The sequence below is a fragment of the Micromesistius poutassou genome (genome assembly GCF_964030765.1).
Source record: "Micromesistius poutassou genome assembly, chromosome: 17".
In the NCBI taxonomy this organism is placed as follows: Eukaryota; Metazoa; Chordata; class Actinopteri; order Gadiformes; family Gadidae; genus Micromesistius; species Micromesistius poutassou.
The window spans coordinates 10,342,193-10,361,741 of NC_140287.1; the positions used below are offsets into that span (position 1 = coordinate 10,342,193).

General features: G+C 50.5%; 1 protein-coding gene across 1 annotated transcript in view; it reads left to right on the top strand.

Annotated features, from left to right (window-relative positions):
* Nucleotides 1-19,549, top strand: part of itpk1b (inositol-tetrakisphosphate 1-kinase b) — a 30,370-nt gene that overhangs the window by 7,365 nt on the left and 3,456 nt on the right. The window contains exons 4-10 of the mRNA XM_084482511.1: nt 4,417-4,542; nt 7,797-7,914; nt 14,800-14,898; nt 15,567-15,607; nt 15,952-16,117; nt 18,583-18,650; nt 18,744-18,906. Coding sequence (XP_084338637.1) covers nt 4,417-4,542; nt 7,797-7,914; nt 14,800-14,898; nt 15,567-15,607; nt 15,952-16,117; nt 18,583-18,650; nt 18,744-18,906 — 781 coding nt within the window. The remainder of the gene's footprint in view (nt 1-4,416; nt 4,543-7,796; nt 7,915-14,799; nt 14,899-15,566; nt 15,608-15,951; nt 16,118-18,582; nt 18,651-18,743; nt 18,907-19,549) is intronic.

The following is a 19,549-nucleotide window of genomic DNA, read 5'->3' on the forward strand; positions in this document are numbered from 1 at the left end:
GTGGGCTGTATATGCACTGATGGACTGTACGTCCACGTCAAAGTGGCCTAATAGCTATGGACCCGGGGCTATGAGCTCATGAGGACATTCTGACCAGATTATCTTGCTTGGCTCTGACTGCGAGTGAGTCCAACCGTTCAGAGCCAGGACCATATCATTTACACGCGTGCCAAAACAAAGCTATTGACTTATCTGTATCAGACAGTGCATAAGTGCTTTGGAAGTTAAAGTTAATTTCTGGGCGCTTGTTATAACTCAGCCGCATATTCAACTGTGGTCAAAGCTTTTTTTCATAACTTACAAGCTTTATAAGCTATAATTTAAATATATGCACAATGTCTGCATACTGTTTGACACAAAGGGATGCAGTCAAAATGGAGATGGAGAGGCTGAGTTCTTGGAGTCATTCACTCAGCCCCAAGCATACAGTAGAGTATAGACACCACAACAAAGCACTCAGGCTCCATGTGTGTAAACCAAAATGACACATACATAAGAAGCACAGTGTAATCAATATTTCATCAGCACAAAACGCTTTTACATCATCTAAGAATCTTAATGTTCCCGTCTCATTCTCCTGCCCTGCATCTGAATCCCTTGCTGTAGTAACATCTGTTACCATTTTATGAAGCAGAGTGGTCCCTGGTCAGACAGAGTGCATCCGTGTTTTATACAGTTGGTGTTTTATGCATAGGCAGCCGACCACCTGTTTAAATGAAACCTAGAGGCTGAAATCTGATAGGTCATTATGGTAGAGCCATGAGATGGCGTGTCTGTTGGGCCTGCTTGTTGTGGTGTAGATCATAGATACTAGTAGGTATGTAGTAGGCATGCTGTGAGCAAAAGTACAAACATAGATCCGTAGTCAAAAGGATGTAGAGATGAGACTGTGAAGATTCTTTCCAAAACCTGACTCCTTCCTGTCCATCACTAAATCCCAGCAAAGGTTTGACACGGTTGACGAGGAATCAGTTTTTCGCCAAACGTTGTTAAGTCTCCATTATTGATATGCCTCTGATGGCAGCGAGCGAGGGGGACGTATTGGACAGGCGCTCCCTTGCCAACCAAGCCTGCTGGGCAGCATTGCAAGAGCCAAAGACCCGCTTTGTAACAGAGCCTCTGGGTAAACGCTCGCTTGGCACCGTCCTCTCTCCCTCCATTTCCACTTGTCCTCTGCTTTTGTCTTCTAAACCTGAGCAGGGCCGCCGGAGCTTTGGCACGACAGCTGTTTTCTTCCCTCCCTTTTGTGTCGAGTCGCTCTGTTCACTCTCATTTAAAAAACGTCCAAACAGAAAAATGTGTTTAGCTAGCCCCCCGCCTCGTCATCGTGCGTCTCAAGTCTAGATTAACTCGTGGTTAGCCTAATGTACTTCTCTGTGATGCGTATCCATGGTGATGAAGGCTGAATGTCAAATACCTCATAAGCTTCTGTACCAGGGAGGGTGTCTGCTGAGAGACGTCTCATTATTCGATAGCCTCCAGGGGAGACCATCAGAGCTGCAACCAGCCAAATTAGCTCTGTGTTTGACCCAGCACTCATGATTTCACTCATGAGACTCACTGCTAGGCTTTTTTCCTCCATCTCTTCGGTTCAGTCTGTACTTCATGAGTTGTGGCCCCTGGCCCTAATATCTCTGCTACATGTAGGTCCACTTACACGAGTGTGTCAGGGGTCCGCACGCCATCCAGCATAATCATTCATCACATCTCCCGCTGCACTCTGAGCACACGGTATTTATCCAATCAGATTAAAGAAGGGAAGATGAGGTCGGGCAGCTACATGGGAACCGCCGTGAGGCAGAGGAGAGACGAGGACAGGGTCGGCTGCCCCCTCGTCCGCTCAGAGACATCGTACCAACAGTGGACCCTCGGCTAGTGTGTGGTCCCGCCAGGGACAGGAATGGTCATATATGGTGCCGCTCTCTTTGTTTGTTGTTGATCAGAATTGGTTGAGTTGGATCTCCCAGGGGGGGCCCGCCAAAGCCCTCGGTGGAGCTCAATAAAAGCTGGAAATATTTTTCCTTCTGACCCGCCGTCCGTCCCCACGTCCTGCTGTGTTCTCCAGGCAGTCCACCAGTACCGCAGCCCACCCGGACCCCCCCGTCCCCCGTCCAGAGGGACGCGCAGGGAGATTCTCTGACATTACCGCTTTTAGCATTCAGCCCCCCCCCCCCCCCCCCCCGTCCACAAGCACTTGACCCCTGGGTTTGAAAGAGCGCCGGAACGACGTCACTCTCAATCCCCGTAGGGGGAGAACAGCTCATCCCCTCATAGGTGCCCTCTTTGGTGGGCAATGATCCCAACCACGGAGCACATTGGTTTGGCCTGCCCGGTGATCAAACTAGCAACCTTCCGGTTACCAGCCAACCCGCTCTACCTCCTTAGCCTCATGCCGTGCAGAGTTCCATCTTCATTCAATCCGTCTTCATCAGACTGCACGCTGCTGCTGCTGCTGCTGCCATCTCCCGTCTCCTCTGGTGCTGCTGTGCTTGAACACCATGGATGCAGTCTGCATGTTGCAACAGGATGGAGATTTTTTGGATGTTGACTTTTCAACACACGGCTCTCAAGGTGCACGTGGGTGTTGTTTTCCATCACACATTTCTAAACCCTTCTTTGTTCGCTTGTCATGTCTGAGGCTTTTTGACGAATAGGTCGTACAGTTGTCTCGACTCACTCGCTAAAGAGAGCTTTTTGCATTGTTGAACCTTTTTAAATTATTAAATGGCTTACTTACTACTAGTTAGTAAGTAAGGCAGATGTTCTGTAATCCTGGTGTCAAACATGTTGCTACTGGAAAAATGATGATCAGACCTCAGGAAAGCTAGCCACCAGGGAAACCAAATGAGGCGTTGTCTTAATAGTGCATTGCAATTCATTAATCTGCAGTAGTCAAAATAGCATGTTTAGGGACATCAACTTTTAATGAGGAAATTCTCTTGACACCGATGCCGTTTTAACAGGTCATTGACATTCAGCGACGCTTAATCAGTGTAGAAACTCTTGCATTCGATTTCTGCCTCATTACTCATAATTCCAGATAAAACAACTTCACTTAAACCCCCAGATAAGAGATCATTATCACCTCAGCAGAAACCTACCCTCAGTAAGTTCCTGTATGCCCGACGCGGAAATGGGTTGAGATGTTTCACAGTGTCTGATTTACTTATTTATCGACCAAGGGTACTAATTAATGACCTGGCCATCACTTCTGGGATGATTAACTGGCCCCCATTGACTCTGGCTCTCGCCCCCCCCCCCTCAACCAACAGAGCTGTACGGGTTTACAGCCTGGGCCTGGGCCTCCCATTGATAACAGTCCGTGTAGCTAAGGCGTGGTGGTGCTGGGTTTGCCGCACAAAGGGGGATCTTGTTAAAGGTATCCTACTCCAGTCTGAGCTCTTGTTGATGCAGGTGCTGCCTAACCATCCCGTTGTGAAGGGTAATCTGGTAATCACCTGTTCACAGATTAGCCATGCATGGGCAACAGGTACAGCCCTATTACGTAAGCGGCCTAGCACAATCAAAGCGAGCTGAGCGTGACCGAGAAGCAGTAGTAACAATCCAGGAGCAGATGTTTGTTGTGGGTCGTCTGTTATGGCTACAGAAACGATTGACTCATAGGTTCAGTGAGTCAGCCCAGGCTGGTGCGTTGGCTCCACTGACCTGGGTGTAGATGTGTGGAGCGCTCTGTCCGTCGATCTGCTACTGAACACCCCAGGGCCCTGGCCCAGGTCTACCCTCAACGTACGTGTCTGATAGATGTCATAGAAACGGCCATGAAGCATTGTCAGCTCCTCTCCTTCTTTCTAACATGAAGTGAAACCGCCCCCCCTGAACGTGTTTTCCTGTTGTGTTAAAGAAACTGTAGCCGGTCTCCAAGGGAACTGGAGTCGGTTTGTGTTCATATTTCAGGTCAGCTGAGCACTTGGCAAATGAGGCGTTAATTGTTTTCATTTCCAACATCCCAAATAAACAACTTTGTCCTGTTTTAAATTCATGAATGACACCTCAGCTACACTAGAATAACTTAAAGGAGTACCAAAAGTACATTGAATGGATAATATATTTATTTACAACAAAACAACATAAAACAACTGTAGAAGACACAAAACATTGAGATGGAGGGGGCACTGGTCGTCTTTCCTCAGTGGCCTTCATATACCACCTGCCCCAGCATTCAACACGCACACAACTAATTACTAATTAACTCATGAACTCAGAACCAGAAAAGACGGGACTGAGGCAAACGGTAAAACCGGTTCGAACCGAACCAAACCTAACACCAAGGCTTGACTGTCGGTCATGACGAACCATCATATTATCCTAAAACAAGCTACTTTGTTTTTGCTCTTGATCGTGTCCCCCACATCCTGGAAGCATTTGACCTTTAACACCTGACTGTTCCCTCCCTAGCTGGACCTCAGCCAGCCCCTGGAGGAGCAGGGACCCCTGGACGTGATCATCCACAAGCTGACAGACCTCATCCTGGAGGCCGACCAGAATGACTCGCAGGCCGTGCTTCAGGTGCAGAGAGTGCAGGTAGGAACGGCTCCTCCAGAATCACCTCCTAGAACTGCTCTAGGGAGTTCAGCTCAGGAAAAGAGGTCAACATGTGTGAGCAGAACATGTGTGGATGGAGTGGGTGTACAAAGGACATCCGATGTATAAATATGTGTTGAAAATCCCATGTATTCTTTACAAGCATACAAAATACAAGGAAGAAGATTCTCCATTTCATTTTGAGGCTGCTCAACACTCACCAACACATGAAACCAGAAACTGCTTGCAGCAAGGGTTGGTTTTGTGGAGTTTGACTCCACAAAGCGTTGACTCTTTTCCAAACAGTACTCCTACTTTAGTCTATATCTGTTGCAATAACCATCATATAGCAGAAATATCTACCCTGACATAATCGCACAAAGTAGGACACAAGAGGCAGGACTGCTTCATGGATCTAGCTCGCTGGGGATTTCTGCTCTCTGTCTTCTATCCTCCAAAAAATAAACTGTTCCTATTCCTTAATGTTTTAAAGCCAGACGGATGATTAGATCAAATAGGTTGGAATAAGTTTTTGTTTTATAAAGAATATCTGTTATTTGTTGTTCCTGGGACTGTGACATTAGGTGGTAGTACTAATGGTATAAAACCTAGAGATCCGTTTTTGAAACCTCAATTTACTTTCAAATGACAAATACATTTATATGAGATAGTGGGCCCTTTAATGAACTGTATTTAAATCTCCAGTCTAAATTTCAACTTTGTCACAAAGGTATTATAAGCTAACATCCAAATATGTAGTAACCTGTTTTTGATTCACAGAATAATCAGATGAAGCAATTCTCAGCATATCTGCGGAAGGCGGATGCTAATTTGTATCTCAAATAGATAATTCACCAAGAAGTCAGAAACTATGCCAACAAGCAGTGAACCGCATGCTATCCGAAGATCATCATGCTGGTCTTGTGCTGCTTCAGACTGCTGTAAGATGCGTTTGATTGTCACAGGAACTTCTACTGATCAGTATATCAGTCTATCGGTTAACATCTCCAACCGTGAATGTGTCTTCACACTTGAGGATTTAAAATACACTTGGTATGAAAATGAATTCCATCTCATGATCACACCTCTCTCTCTCTCTCTCTCTCTCTCTCTCTCTCTCTCTCTCTCTCTCTCTCTCTCTCTCTCTCTCTCTCTCTCTCTCTCTCTCTCTCTCTCTCTCTCTCTCTGATCCTTTAATCCAAATGACTCAGAGGAGCTGTGAAGCTGGTCACTTAGTCACTCAGTCCCTTAGTGACTAGGACTAGTTGGTATGTGTTACCTCAATATTGACTTTTTGAGTTATTTTAAGGGATTGTCCATATTTTGAATTGTCTTGTTGGCTCCTTAAGTCCTTTAGGATTCTGACATTGAATTCTTTGAGAATGTAATCATTGTGTGTTCTCGTACGTTCATCAAAACAACTAAATCAATCCATTAGTTGCAGACCTGGCCCCCTGTAAAACACATTAGACAGATGGAAACGGCTCTGTGCCAGCCGCCATTGGTCTCATCCGGGCCCCTCATCCTCTGCTGGCCGGGCTGACTCAGTCTCCCCAGCAGGCTGGAGGCTCGTAGCAACAGGGCAGAGGGACAGCCTGTTCCGCCAGGAGGCTGGCTCCGTCCAAGGCCCATTAGAGGTGAACCTGAAACCCTCGGGGCCAGCGCCACTCATCATTCCGAGCACATGCACGCCCTGTGTAAAGGCTGTTAGAGGGTGGGGAGCTGAGGGGAACTTTGAACCGGCCGGCCGGCAAGAGGTTTTATTGTGGCGTTATCAGGAAGGTGAGGCTTTGTTTCCCTCCAAACCTAAACCGACCGCAAGATGTGCACATGTAGGTTTTAGGGAAATTACAACACACTGCAGACAGGTGATGTGTCTGCAGACAGGTGATAGTGTCTCAGAATGTGTCAGAAGAGTAATTAAAATTAAACCGTGTTTAAGTTATGAATTGGGCAATAACTAGGGCCTGAATGCGATGACTTGTCTCCTATTGTTTGGATCTGCAGACCAGGGGATAGAATGTAAAAGAGGTTGAACACGAGGCATGCCTCTCCCTCTTTCGCCCTGGCAGTAAAACATCTCTCATCGTTCCGAAAACACTCTGAGGAACAGCGTGTATCACTGCTCACCTCCCCGCTTGGAAACCAAAATGTTTTGTCCGTGTGTCTGAACTACTGCTCAGATGCCAGCAGCCCTCAGTCCCACACCGCGGCCTGCTCCTCTAAACCACGGCAGATTCATTTGGGTGGCTTATTTCTTCATGGGTTTTTATTTTTTGTTCTCAGTCTGACCTGACAGTCCGACCTGACAGACTCTGATCAATGCCGCGCGGCAGGAAATCCTACAGATGGCTCCTCCGTCTCGGGGACAAACCTCCAGGCTTTGTTTACGGGCCACGTGCCAAGGGCGGTGTGCTGCGTGGAGGCACGGGGCCTGGGCTGCGTCTGCTGGCGCTGCCGCCACCGCCACCGCCGCTGGCTCCTGTCAAGCAGACGCGGATGAGTGTGGACACCCGGTGATTTACATGCTGTGACGCAAAACACTGAGGAAGTCGTGTGAGGAGTGGGGTGCGTGGTCGGAGCCAGGCTGTGCTGCAGGCCTTTAGAAGGACTAATAAAGTTAGAAAGAGGATTGTTGTTGTTGTTGTTGATGGTGCTTCCACCAAAACAGGAGCATAAATAGGGAAAGAATAGACAGGGGGTGGTGGGGGGAACATATTTGAAGGAGATGGCTGGGTAAGGAGTGGTTTAAGGGTCTGGTTACGTAAGGCATAGAAGGGAGGTGAACGACCTCGTCCTGCAACAACCTGCCTCTCAGGCAAAGGATGACCTCATGTGACTTGCAAACAGACACACACAGGCACACACACGTACATACACATGCATATACACAGGCACACACACACAAATGCACACACGGCGCATACTTGCAGTTAAGCCCCTAAGTGTTTGCTTGAAGAAGCACTTCAAACAAATAACCACTGCTGTGTGATGGAAACGTCTCCCGAACTGCACTACTTGGGATTTGAATGCATGGTGGGAATGACCAACCCCCAGTTTGTGACATTCAGAATATAGAAAAATGCAAGGGCTTTCATCAGTGGGTCTTCACCATTGTGTAACCTTCCTTCCCCGATAGAGGGTGACTGAACTGGCATCTATTTAATGAATATCTTTGGGATTGCCGCTTCAACCTGTCTTCTCAAGCTTGTGTGTGCGTTTGCCATCAATGTTTTTCGACTTGTGTTTTTCAGGACTACATGGATGCCCACCCCGAGACCATCATCCTGGACCCCCTCCCTGCCATCCGGACCCTCCTAGACCGCTGCAAGTCCTACCAGCTCATACACAAGATAGAGGACTGTATGCAAGGTAGGCAGTACACTCCCACCCACCAACCCACCTGGTCCCAGCTAGGGGGGTCCTCAGACCATGGGGGGCCCACCTAGTACCAGCTTAGGGGGGGCCTTCGACCGTGGGGTACCCACCTAGTCCCAGCTAGGGGGGTCACCAGACCGTGGACATACACTATGGAGTTTTGGGCGTTTTTTGGAGTTCAGAATCTCGCCAGATTAGGAGCAAAATAGACCCTTTTCACAGCATAGTCTCTCCTCATGTTAATTAGGAGTCTGCTCTTTTGACGTGCCGGGGCATCTGTAGAAGACTTCACTTGTGAAGAAATCTTGCTGTGAACACAGACGCTGTGCCCTGGTGCTTGAAGGTGGCAAACCATAATGAGTGTTATGAGTTGTTTGTTCTGCGATGGCACCTCTGTGAAACGGTTCTATTGCGCTGGAATCTGAAGTGTTTGGACGTTCTGATTGAGGGTGCAAGTCCATGCAACTGTCTAAAGGAGAGTTTGGTCGTGCAGGGTTGTGCGTGCCGGGGCCTGTTCTCCATGTGCACGGTACTGCAACACTTGTCCTCCGTCACCTTCCATCAACATTACTACACAAAACGTAGACAACTCTGGATTGTGATCCGAAATAGCATGCGAGCCGGAGTGAAACAACCAGCACATGTGTTATTAATGAACAGGAACTGAGGATCTCTGCGTCTCCTCTCCGGGCCGGAGTAAGAGAGCGGCGGAGTAGAACCACACTCTTAACAGATTGATGGTGCCTACTGCTTCCGAGCCCAGGATTTATCCCTGGCCCGACGTAGCTCTCGCGTCACAAATTGTATTTTTCCCCCCTCAGTGTGACAGCCATTCATCTCCCCTCACTCTCCTGTCTGAACCTTGCATGAACCCATGGGCCCTGTGGGGGGGTGGGGTGGGGTGGGGGGTGTGTGTGTGTGTGTGTGTGTGTGTGTGTGTGTGTGTGTGTGTGTGTGTGTGTGTGTGTGTGTGTGTGTGTGTGTGTGTGTGTGTGTGTGTGTGTGTGTGTGTGTGTGTGTGTGTGTGTGTGTGCCTCCTCATATGGCCCCCGTTAGCACCTATCCCTGTCACTGGGTCTATAAACGTGTGGCCAATTTCTGTTGGCCGGGCTGACAGCGGAGCAGCAGAGTGATGACAGGAGGTGAGCAGCAGGAGCAGACACGCCCCTCCCCCCCCCCCCCCATTATACACACACCGCCTACACACCCTGTAAACACACCTGGGACTCGTCGTCTGCGTCTTAATATTTCCTCTGAACATGGCAGGGAAATGTTGTTACTCCACCGTATGACAACGGGGAGACACACACACACACACACACACACCTCTTCTGTGTGTTCACCAGAAGAAGCAAGACTTCTCTTGTCAGTGTTACGGACAATTTACGCTGTCTGCACAGTCGGCAGTTTATTTGAAAATAACCTAAAGAATCCCTCAGAATTTTCAACAGGCTCTGGCACGATGACGGTTATGCAACAACACCCTCCGCATCCCGCTACTTCTCCCTCCTCTCGCTCTCTTTTCCTGGCTCTGCACGTGTGTCCGTCCCGTGGTGTGACTGTGATGAAAGAGGAAAGCCGGCCTGCTCATTGCAAATCTTTTTAACGTGCCCTTGCAGCTCTCGCAAGATGTGCTTGCGTCGATCGCTCGCAATGATTCGACCACGTCGAATTTTGGTGGTTGAAACCGTGTTGCTTAGTGCTGCACACCACTTCAACTGGAGGGAAAGATGATAGTTTAAATAAGGAGTTATCACGGTCCTTTCTGTGATGAGCTACACACAGCAGGCGCTAGTTTAGCGACGAATAGACACGGCGTTGATGGTGGAGTTTAACAGTGCGTCATCACAGAGGGGAAGAACGGCAGAGACGAGAAAGTCTTCTTCTCTCTCGCTCTGTCCCCTCTCTTCCTCTCCCTCTCTCTCGCTGGCTCTCGGGCCCAGTCACTTCCTCCTGCTTATCAGCTGAGAGCACAGAGTTCTGGACCGGCTCCAGCTGCCTAGGCAACGGGTTCTAAAGGCCTAAAGGCGCTGCCATGTGAGGCAGCCTGAGCCGCTCAGAATAGCCTTCAATGGCAGGAAGCACTCGAGGTGCACCCTGCACTTCTGTGGAAAGAGAGCAAAAATAAAAGACGTGTATACAAACCCTTTCTCCGGAGTCGCTCCGCGATGCGGGGGCGGTCTCCCGAGCCACACAAACATCTCTGCTTTACGGGAATTGTTTGAATTACTCCAAACAGGCGAAGGAGAATGAAGTTATTGTAATGGTCTGTTTAATGGAGGGTGGCCAGACAATGGCCGTGCTAATGGATGGCCGCTGGACAAAGCCAGGTGTGCGTGATTCATGGTTCCTCGGGCTGGAACGCACGCGCAGCCTCCCGGGCCCGCTCCACGGCGGTTTTGTGTTCCCCCAGAGAAGCAGAGCAAGGTAGCTGTTTAGACAAGCCGATGGAATCGACGGGCGCTCTGTTTATGCGCCACTTTGATGCATCAGACTGTTTTCATACCTAGCAACTGTCGTCAGGTCTCGAACAACAGGCTGTTTATTGTACTTCGCTTGCGGGTCCTTAAAGGTATTCTTTCTCCACTTAAGGTAAGCCCGTGTGAATAGAGGGGGGGTTGGGGTTGGGGGGGGGGGGGGGGGGGGGGGCGTTGGGATCAGGATGTTCCCGTGGGATGGAGACCCCCCATGGTCTTTTGTAGAGTCGGACTACTGCAGTCAGGCTTTTTAGTGGCGTTGTGTTCACGTATGGAGCTGTATTGTCACAACACGACCCCACAGTAACCAGCTAATTTGTTAATGGGACGACACGGTAAAAACAAACCTCCTGGGACAGCAACGCCTTAGGAAGAAATGAGAACGCTCTCATTAGCCAAATTAAAATTAAATGCTTGCTTAAATGCATCAGCTTCAGGAATCAGACACTGAGCATAAAAATGATCAACTTCAGTCTCTTGTCGTCTCTCTCTTGCACATAGTTGACCCCACTGACCCCGCCGATTCATCTCATCCACTGAGAAGCTCCCCTCAAAGTCATGAAGGATCCATCACATTTCCTTTTGTCTTCCGAGACACGATTTGCAACGTTGTGATTGGAAGAGTAGTGAGGATGCTGGGCGGTTGCTAGGCAACGAGATACGGGCAGCAACATGCAAATTACTGCAAGCTAAATATACTCGTCTCAGAACACAGAAGCCAGTGCAGCATCATATCAAATCATCCAATCCCTTCATACGTTCTCCCCCCATGTTCAGAGGGTCGGGGTCAGCAGCGTTTATTTATTTTATTTAGCTGACACCTTTTTGGAGAGAAACCAAAGATGGCTGACGGGAGGGACGGGAGCTTTGTAACGGGGACCGGCTCCGCTGGGTCTGAGGGTAGCCTGCGGTGTTTAGACAGAGGTGAAGATTGATCTCCACACCCCCCTCCACCAGGGGTGCAGCAGGAGTCACGCGGGGACACCGCGAGACGCAGGAACACTCATCTGACTTATCCCCACTGTGCCCCTCATATCAGTTCTCAGCTCAGGGGGCCACTGTGATGGTTGTTTTGGTTTGAACGCAGCGCTAAAAGTTATGAGATACTTTACGCGTGACAGGGTCTAAATCAGCCGTGTTTGGGGAAGGCTGATGTCACAGAAACATGTGGTTTTGTGAGGGATGTTTTGGTGCTGCTCTTCCTGGCAGAGTGAGACAAGTGGAGTCCGACTCATACAGGATGCTCATGCTCAGTGTTTTTGTGGATGATAACGCATATGGTGTCAGAGATACGCGTTGTGAGCTGCGGCTTAACTTTGAGACGCATTGCATTTTCCTTGCACTAGAAAAGTGTTGTTTCGTTACTGCCAATTAACAATTACATTATGATAATAAGGAGATAATGAAAGGTCATCAAAGTACAGCCTACTTTTATTTCAAGATATTTTGGTATTATGCACTTGCATATCAAACAACAGGATTAGAATAGGATTTGTGAGGATGTCCAACCAATGGATTTCCATCCTCAATGTCATTGGTGTATTTAAAGGGAATCTTTAGGACCCTATTTAAAAAAAAATTTGGGTCCCCGGGGTCTTCGTTGCCTCTCATTGACGGGGCGCTTTGGCCCCAAAGGATTGCTGAGCGTTTTTACAGCTTACCGCTGCAGCATTCCTGCTCAATACTGGACCAATCTCAAACTGTTGTCCATACTCGTCCCGTATTCATTCAGGAGACAATTAATGTATAAATATAGGACAGCCTCCGTGCATCTTACCGCCTTAACCCAACCAGCAACAACACAAGACAAGAAACATGTATGGAGCTTGGAGTCAGAACTTCAGTGGACAGTATGTGAGCAGCGCAGAGCACCGGAGCAGAGCAGCAGAGCTGTGTGCAGAATGTGAGCAGGCCAGAGCAGCAGAGCAGAGCTGTGTGTAGAACGTGAGCAGGCCGGAGCAGCGGCGCAGAGCTGTGTGTAGAACGTGAGCAACGGAGCAGAGCTGTGTGTAGAACGTGAGCAGGCCAGAGCAGCGGAGCAGAGCTGTGTGTAGAACGTGAGCAGGCCAGAGCAGCGGAGCAGAGCTGTGTGTAGAACGTGAGCAGGCCAGAGCAGCGGAGCAGAGCAGGCCAGAGCAGCGGAGCAGGGCAGCAGAGCAGGGCTGTGTGATGCTGCTCCGCGTCAAGCCCCTGAGGGAGACTTATTTTCACCTTCAATTAACAGAGAGGTTCTCATTACAGCGCCTCCCTGAAGTAAAAACAGAGTGATATTCTGAAGTCCTCTTTTTTTATCCTGCCCTCTTTCATGGCGAAGCTCCGGCAGCGGCTGGACTACAAGGCCTTGCACTCAGTGAGCAGTCCTCATGACTGAAGCCCAAGGCCTCTGGCTCAAGAGCCGCTTCGCTCTGCTGCTCCTCTCCAGACAGCGTGACTGGAAGAGCATCACAAGGAAGAACAGTCAAATACATCCAGAATGGGACCTGGTCCAGAAGCTGACAATGCAAACTTTTCAGGAACACGAAAGCTTCCACTTCCTGGAATGCCTTTCCACTTCCTGGATGAACTCTTAACCTCTGGGCTTCACTGGCCCAATCTGGGCCAGTGAAGTGTGTGTGTGTGTGTGTGTGTGTGTGTGTGTGTGTGTGTGTGTGTGTGTGTGTGTGTGTGTGTGTGTGTGTGTGTGTGTGTGTGTGTGTGTGTGTGTGTGTGTGTGTGTGTGTGTGTGTGTGTGTGTGTGTGTGTGTGTGTGTGTGTGTCTCAGGAGCTCGCTGCTCAGCATTAGAGAGAATGTAGTGAGATCCGTTTGTCCGGACCTCAGTGGGGCAGGCCTGTCCACCACTGAGGCCCACAGAGAACCAATGCCAAGTGCTTTCACTTTTGGCTTTAGTCCGGTGCAATTCATTAGAATCCCGTCACGGCCCGCAGACAAGGAAACGCAGGCGAAACATGAGGCAGCACATCCATAATAGGCAGCTGTCATATTGTGTATTTATTTAAAGGGGCTGTTAATATACAACTGTACATGCTCTCCTTATTTGTGGTACATAATCATTCATACGGTTTATTTAAACCCTTTCTAAGGAAGTATTCAAACGTAAACTCTTCATTCACAGAGGTCACTGAAGGACCTCCTAAGCAAACCGAAGCAGCCACCAGAGCCTGAGTCTCTCTTCCCAAGAGGCATGCTGAGGCCCAGACTGTCTGGGCCTCAGCCTCTTGTACGACCACAGCCTCTTGGAGGAAGCCATGCGTTATCAAAAGCATCCGTTCAGCCCTTATTTCAGCAGCCGAGCTCGGTGCGTGTCGGTAATGGACGCCGTCCATCAGAGACGGTGTTCAGTCAGCCTCCCTCCCTCCCTCCCTCCCTCAGAGAGCCGCAGCGCCGCCCTCAGCGATGATGTCACCGAGCAGCACTGGGTGTAAGCGTGCGGTGCACGTCCTCCCCAGAGCAGGTCCAACCTGTTTGTGGAGTCCTGAACGTGGTTCCCTGTGTGTGTGTGTGTGTGTGTGTGTGTGTGTGTGTGTGATGCCAGGGAGGTGCTGGAGCGCACGGCTAGCAGCCTTCAGATGGGCTTAATGGAACCAGGATACAGCCCTGGGCCCCCTTCGTCTCTGTCTCTGTCTCCGTCTGTCTCTCTCTATCTCTGTGTGTCTCTCTCTCTGTATCTCTGGCTCTCTCTCTCCGTAATTTACGCAGTCACTCACTCACTCACTCTCTCTCTAATCCTGTCAAAGGGAGGGAAAGGGCATGAAAATGAAGAGGTGTGTGTGTGTGTGTGTGTGTGTGTGTGTGTGTGTGTGTGACCGGGGGTGTAGATAAAGCGACCTCTCCATAGCCCACTAATGTCCCACTGTGATAGCAGGACGCGCTGTAACCCAGCCTTGGCTTGTGGGCGGCAGGAGGCGTAATGCTGGGGACGGATAAAGATGACTCGCAAACAAATGTTGTTTATGTTAGCCCGGTTATCTCCGAAGGTTAGCCTCAGACGGCCCACGCGATCCATGTATCTTTATAGCTAGCTATCACGCTGAAGCCAAGACTTAATGAGAACTCCTTGTTTTATTGTTATGTGCGCTAAATGTCATCGCACATGATCGCGCCGGCGCCGGTGTCTGGCTATCAACCAACCGTTTTAGTTTATGATTTCAGTACGATTTATGAGCGCTTTGAACTGATAACATTACCCTTTAAAGGTTTGGTGGGATTTTTTTTCGTTAAAGGTTTTGGTGAAGCTAAGTTAAATAGTTAGAACAGTTAGAAGCGGATGGGTTTGGTATGATCCCTGACCTTTCCAGCTCCACTGCTGAGGGCTGCAGGCCTTAACCACAGCACCACCTGCCTCATCCCTCCACACTCCTCCAGCCAGCTCTCTCTTACATCCTCCCTTTCTCTCCTCCCCAGATGAGAGGATCTGCTCTCCTCCCTTCATGGTTCTGAACCAGGAGTGCGGCCCGGACACGCTGGAGCAGATTGGGAAACACGGCATCACGTTCCCCTTCAGTAAGTCCTTCTATCACCCATCAGGTTTCAGGCCCAGCACGGTCTGCCCTGCTGGGCCCAGTCCCTCCCCGTGCCCGGCCGGGGGAAGGCCAAGGAATACCCTTTAACACCGGCTGGTGTTAAAGGGTCGGTCCGGCGCCTTGTGTGCCGGCCCGGAGCGCTGTGTGCCGGCCTGGAGCGCTGTGGGTCGGTCCGGAGCGCTGTGTGCCGGCCTGGAGCGCTGTGGGTCGGTCCGGAGGTAGTAAACTGGGGTAGTAAACTATTAAGTGTACACTGGGTATGTTTATTTCGGTTATGATTCACTGGATATCAGAGCCAATGTTGTGATGATTCTACTGACCGAAATGTAATGATTCATTCAAACAGAGTATCAACAAGAATGTGAACTGATGGCTAAAACGTGCGGTGTGCCGCGTGTTTATCAGCACGGGTTTCCAAAACAGAGACGGAATGGGCTGCTAATCTCATTAGGGATATAGGCTAGAGGCAAACGGCTCTGGTACCGTCTTGTTGTGGTCGGAAGCTGAGGAAAATACTCCTTCTACGACATTTTAATGAAATAAATTACAGGTTTCGTCAATGAACAAGTCGTTTGCCCTCTTGTCCCTTCTACCGCGCTCCCTCTCCCTCCTAACCTGCGACTGCGTGTCTCTCTCGCTATTTTTCAGTTTGCAAAACACGGGTGGCCCATGGAACCAACTCTCATGAGGTAAGGGGTCAGAGGTGAAGCTTCCCTCGTGTGGTTTGCTCAGTGTAAGCAGTAACACTGTTCTCTATGGCGGCTTGGCATTTACCCCAAACAAAGGGCAGGGATCAGCCGCAGGGCCCGGCTCATCCCTGCTAGCTTTACGGCCATCCAGGCCGGATTTTCCACATTCCTGCACATGCACACACAAACATACACATATGTGCGCACACGCACACGCACACGCACACGCACACAAACACACATATTGAACCTTGAACTTGGAACCCTGAAGTTTTAACAACACCCTCGGGGCATTTTTCGTATCGTGTTTTGAAGTATTTTTTTCCCTCGTGTGTGTTCCCAAGATGTCCATCATCTTCAGCGAGGAGGACCTGAAGAACGTGAGGCCGCCGTGCGTGATCCAGAGCTTCATCAACCACAACGCCGTGCTGTACAAGGTGTTTGTGGTGGGCGACGCCTACACGGTGGTGGAGCGCCCCTCCCTGAAGAACTTCCCCTTCGGACCCGCAGGTGAGGGGAGGGGGCGTGGGGAGACGCAGGCCGGCCGGGCCAAAGTGTTCCAAAGAATCTCCAGAATCCTCTCTGGTGGTTCCCGTAGAAAGTCTGTTTATAGCTCCCCGCCATCTGCTGTACACGCCCCTCGAGGAAGTAGAGCGCAATGCGGCCCAGTGCGGCGCTGCCTCGTGTTATTATGAGCCACACTGAGGGGATTGTCCCGCTGCGTGCGGCATGTCCGCCGGGCGTCACAGGATTCCCTCCTCGGGTCCGCGGGACCGCGCTCCCTGAATGCCCCATTGTCTCTGAAGGGCTGCCCTCGGCGGAGTTTTGCATGTGGAGCGGCGGGCAGAGCCCCATGCAAAACCAGCGCCCGGGCCAAGCGAGCGAGCGGTCTACTTTGGTTGTCCATGCAAAGCGCGCCGCGTTAATCCTGTGAGGTCGAGAGGGGGCACGGCTGGATAGAGAGAATCCCCCCCCCCCCCCCCGTGGGCCCCATAGAGTTGGCACGACCTGACATCATGGTTACTTACAGGGACGGCAGCCGGCCCATGTGGCTCAGGAGCGGGTTGGCTGGTAACAGGAAGGTTGCTAGTTCGAGTGTCGAGGTGTACCTGAGCGAGACGCCTCAGCCTAGCTTCTCCCGACGAGCTGGCTGTGGCCTTACATGGCTGACATCGCCGTCGGTGTGTGAATGTGTGCATGAATGGGTGGATTTTAGGCAATATAGTGAAGCACTTTGCGTGGCCACTGGTTAGAAAAGCGCTGTATACATGCAGTCCATTTACCATTTAACATGAAGATGCAGAGTGCTGCTTCAGGAGAACAGAGTGTGTTGGGCTGGACGGAGTCAGGTGTGTGGCTCAGCAGGCCCGACGCTCTGTCTCGGGACCCTGTGTCGGAGCAGCGACCCGGGTTCACCCCGCGCAGCGACCCCAGGCATCATGGGAAAATAGTTCTTGGTCCCGGTTCCCTGTGGACCCGGGTCTAAGGGTTGTGAATCCGAACGACATTGAAGTGGAAGGCTCAATGTGGTATTTACACTGCAGAGTAAATAAGGGGTCTAATAAAAGTACTGTTTACCGTGCGGCCGTAAAAGGGTCATCAAACAGTATACCATGCACTGTCTATGATTAAACAGATGAATAAAATCCTGCTGTTCTGTTATTTTTGTACTTTTTGGGTAACAAATAATGGATGGAAAGCTAGCGCTGCCCATGGGGAGTTTGAGAAGCGTCCCTGCGGTCGACTCTGACCCCGTCGCCACATGACGTCACATGGTACGGTCGGGTATGTTGGCGTGTGGACTTTTGAAACGGGTTGCCAGATTTGGGTTAATGTCTAACGTTGACACACCGTTGTCAGTGAAACCTCCCTCTGGCCTCACTTCCTGTTTCGGGTCGGAGCCTGCATTTGATTGGCTCGCCGACACTCGAATCATCAATCAAGTAATTGTATTGTGTAATGCTTTATCAAAACCCGTGTACAGCACCTGGGCTCAGCAGCACAGAACCAGGCCGTGTCGGACCGCAGCCCACCTCAGGTAGGGGGGAGGGGCTCAGGAGGAGAGGGGGGGGTTGGGGTCACACAAATGGCCGACGTCGGTCTTCACCGGGTCGGTGGGGGTTTGACTCTCGAACCTTCACAGCTCCAGGGCATATTGATTCGGGCGGAAGTGAAATCTACTTATTCCATCTCTCTCTCTCTCTGTCCTCCCTCCCTCCCCCCCCCCCTCCCTCCGCAGACGTTCTGTTGCGTTGGTTTGTGATTGTGGTTAATGATTTCAGAGAGGGGCAAAGGGGACCGGCTGTTTGATTTCCTCAGATTCACACAGTGAAGTGTCTCTCGTTTCCTAGCAGCCATCATGACTCAATCACGCAACGCAAGCTTGCGTCCCCTCTGCCTCTGGTGTTCAGGTGATGGCTAGTCATGCTGTTTCCATCACACGTAAGGTCCACTGCAGCCTGAAGCTACAGGTGCTAACTCAACTAACGTGAGCGCGTTGTTTTTGGTCTCTTCAATGACTGCACCCGCTGCAATCGCTGTTGATTGGTTCAACTGTACGTTCCTACTTCCTGATATGAACACTAATCACATTGGAGCTGAGCCCCCTTTGCTCCGTGTCTTCAGGACGGTGGTTTTCACTCCTTCTCCAACAGCTGGCCAGCTTCTACCAGGTCTGGTTACACCTTCTCCAACCAGCTAGAGTAGATCAATTAGCTTGTTCAATTAAGAGAGGCGGCTCTCCCCTGGGAACAGAAAACCACAGTCCACGATTGAAGGCATACAATGTGAGGCGTAAACCCTCATGTGGAGTGTTGCTGCCCCCTGGTGGCTGAGAAGATGATGGTCGATGATCATCCAATCTTGACTGCATCCACCTGTGGCATTCTGCATCGTAAATCTCTCTCTGTCTCTCTCTCTCTCGCATTCTCTCCCTCTGTCTCTGTCTCTCTCTCTATCTCTCTCTGTCCTTCCAGACCGGAGTGCCATCTTCTTCAACAGCCACAACGTGTCCAAGCCAGAGTCGTCCTCCGCCCTCACCTCGGTATGTCTCGAATGCAACGCCACCCGCCTCCCTCACCCACGTTGCTGTGGTTACTCTAAACAAGCGCTTGCTTGCTTTCTTTTCCGTTTCCAGCGGGACAACGTGGAGGGTCTGTCCCAGCCGCCCAGTGACGACGTGATCCGGGAGCTGTCCCGGTCCCTGCGCCAGTCACTGGCCGCGTCTCTGTTCGGCATCGATGTCATCATCAACAACCAGACGGGGCAGCACGCCGTCATCGACATCAACGCCTTCCCCGGTGAGCCTCCCACGCCCCCACGCCGGCTGAACAAGCCCTACCTGATCATGTGGTTCAGCTGCGGAGGCTCCCTGAACACAATTCAATCATTGCGCCTTTTATACGTACACCACACTTACAGGAGCAGCACGGTGTCATGAGTTATGTCTTCAGAAGGTGGCGTTCCTCATGCAATGGCCAGAAGCAATCATGACCTTCCCTCCTGCTTCCTCCTGTCTAAGAGGCCATAAAGATGTCGCTCTGATCCACTGAATGCATTCTCACTATCAATCTACAGACTGGTCACTCAGCGGTCACTCACTCGTTGTCACTCTTGCTGACAAGATGATGAAGACATGAATCCATGTGTTGCTCCACACAGTTCAAATGTGCGTCTGTCTGTCGTTCACTAGACATTGGGGGAAGTAATGGAAACGGAATCACGGCAGCGTTGCCTGCCAGGAAATCTAACATGTATGTTTCCATGGCCACGGTGGGCTCGGGTTACGCTCTTTGTGCCTGGCTGGACCAATTAGAAACGAGGCTGCAGAACCAGTTCCCCATGAGCAGGTCATGTTATTGTCTCCACAGCCTCTAATGAGTTGCCGTCTATTACTGCTATTACTATTACTGCGCATTACAAGAATTCATTAAACACTTATTG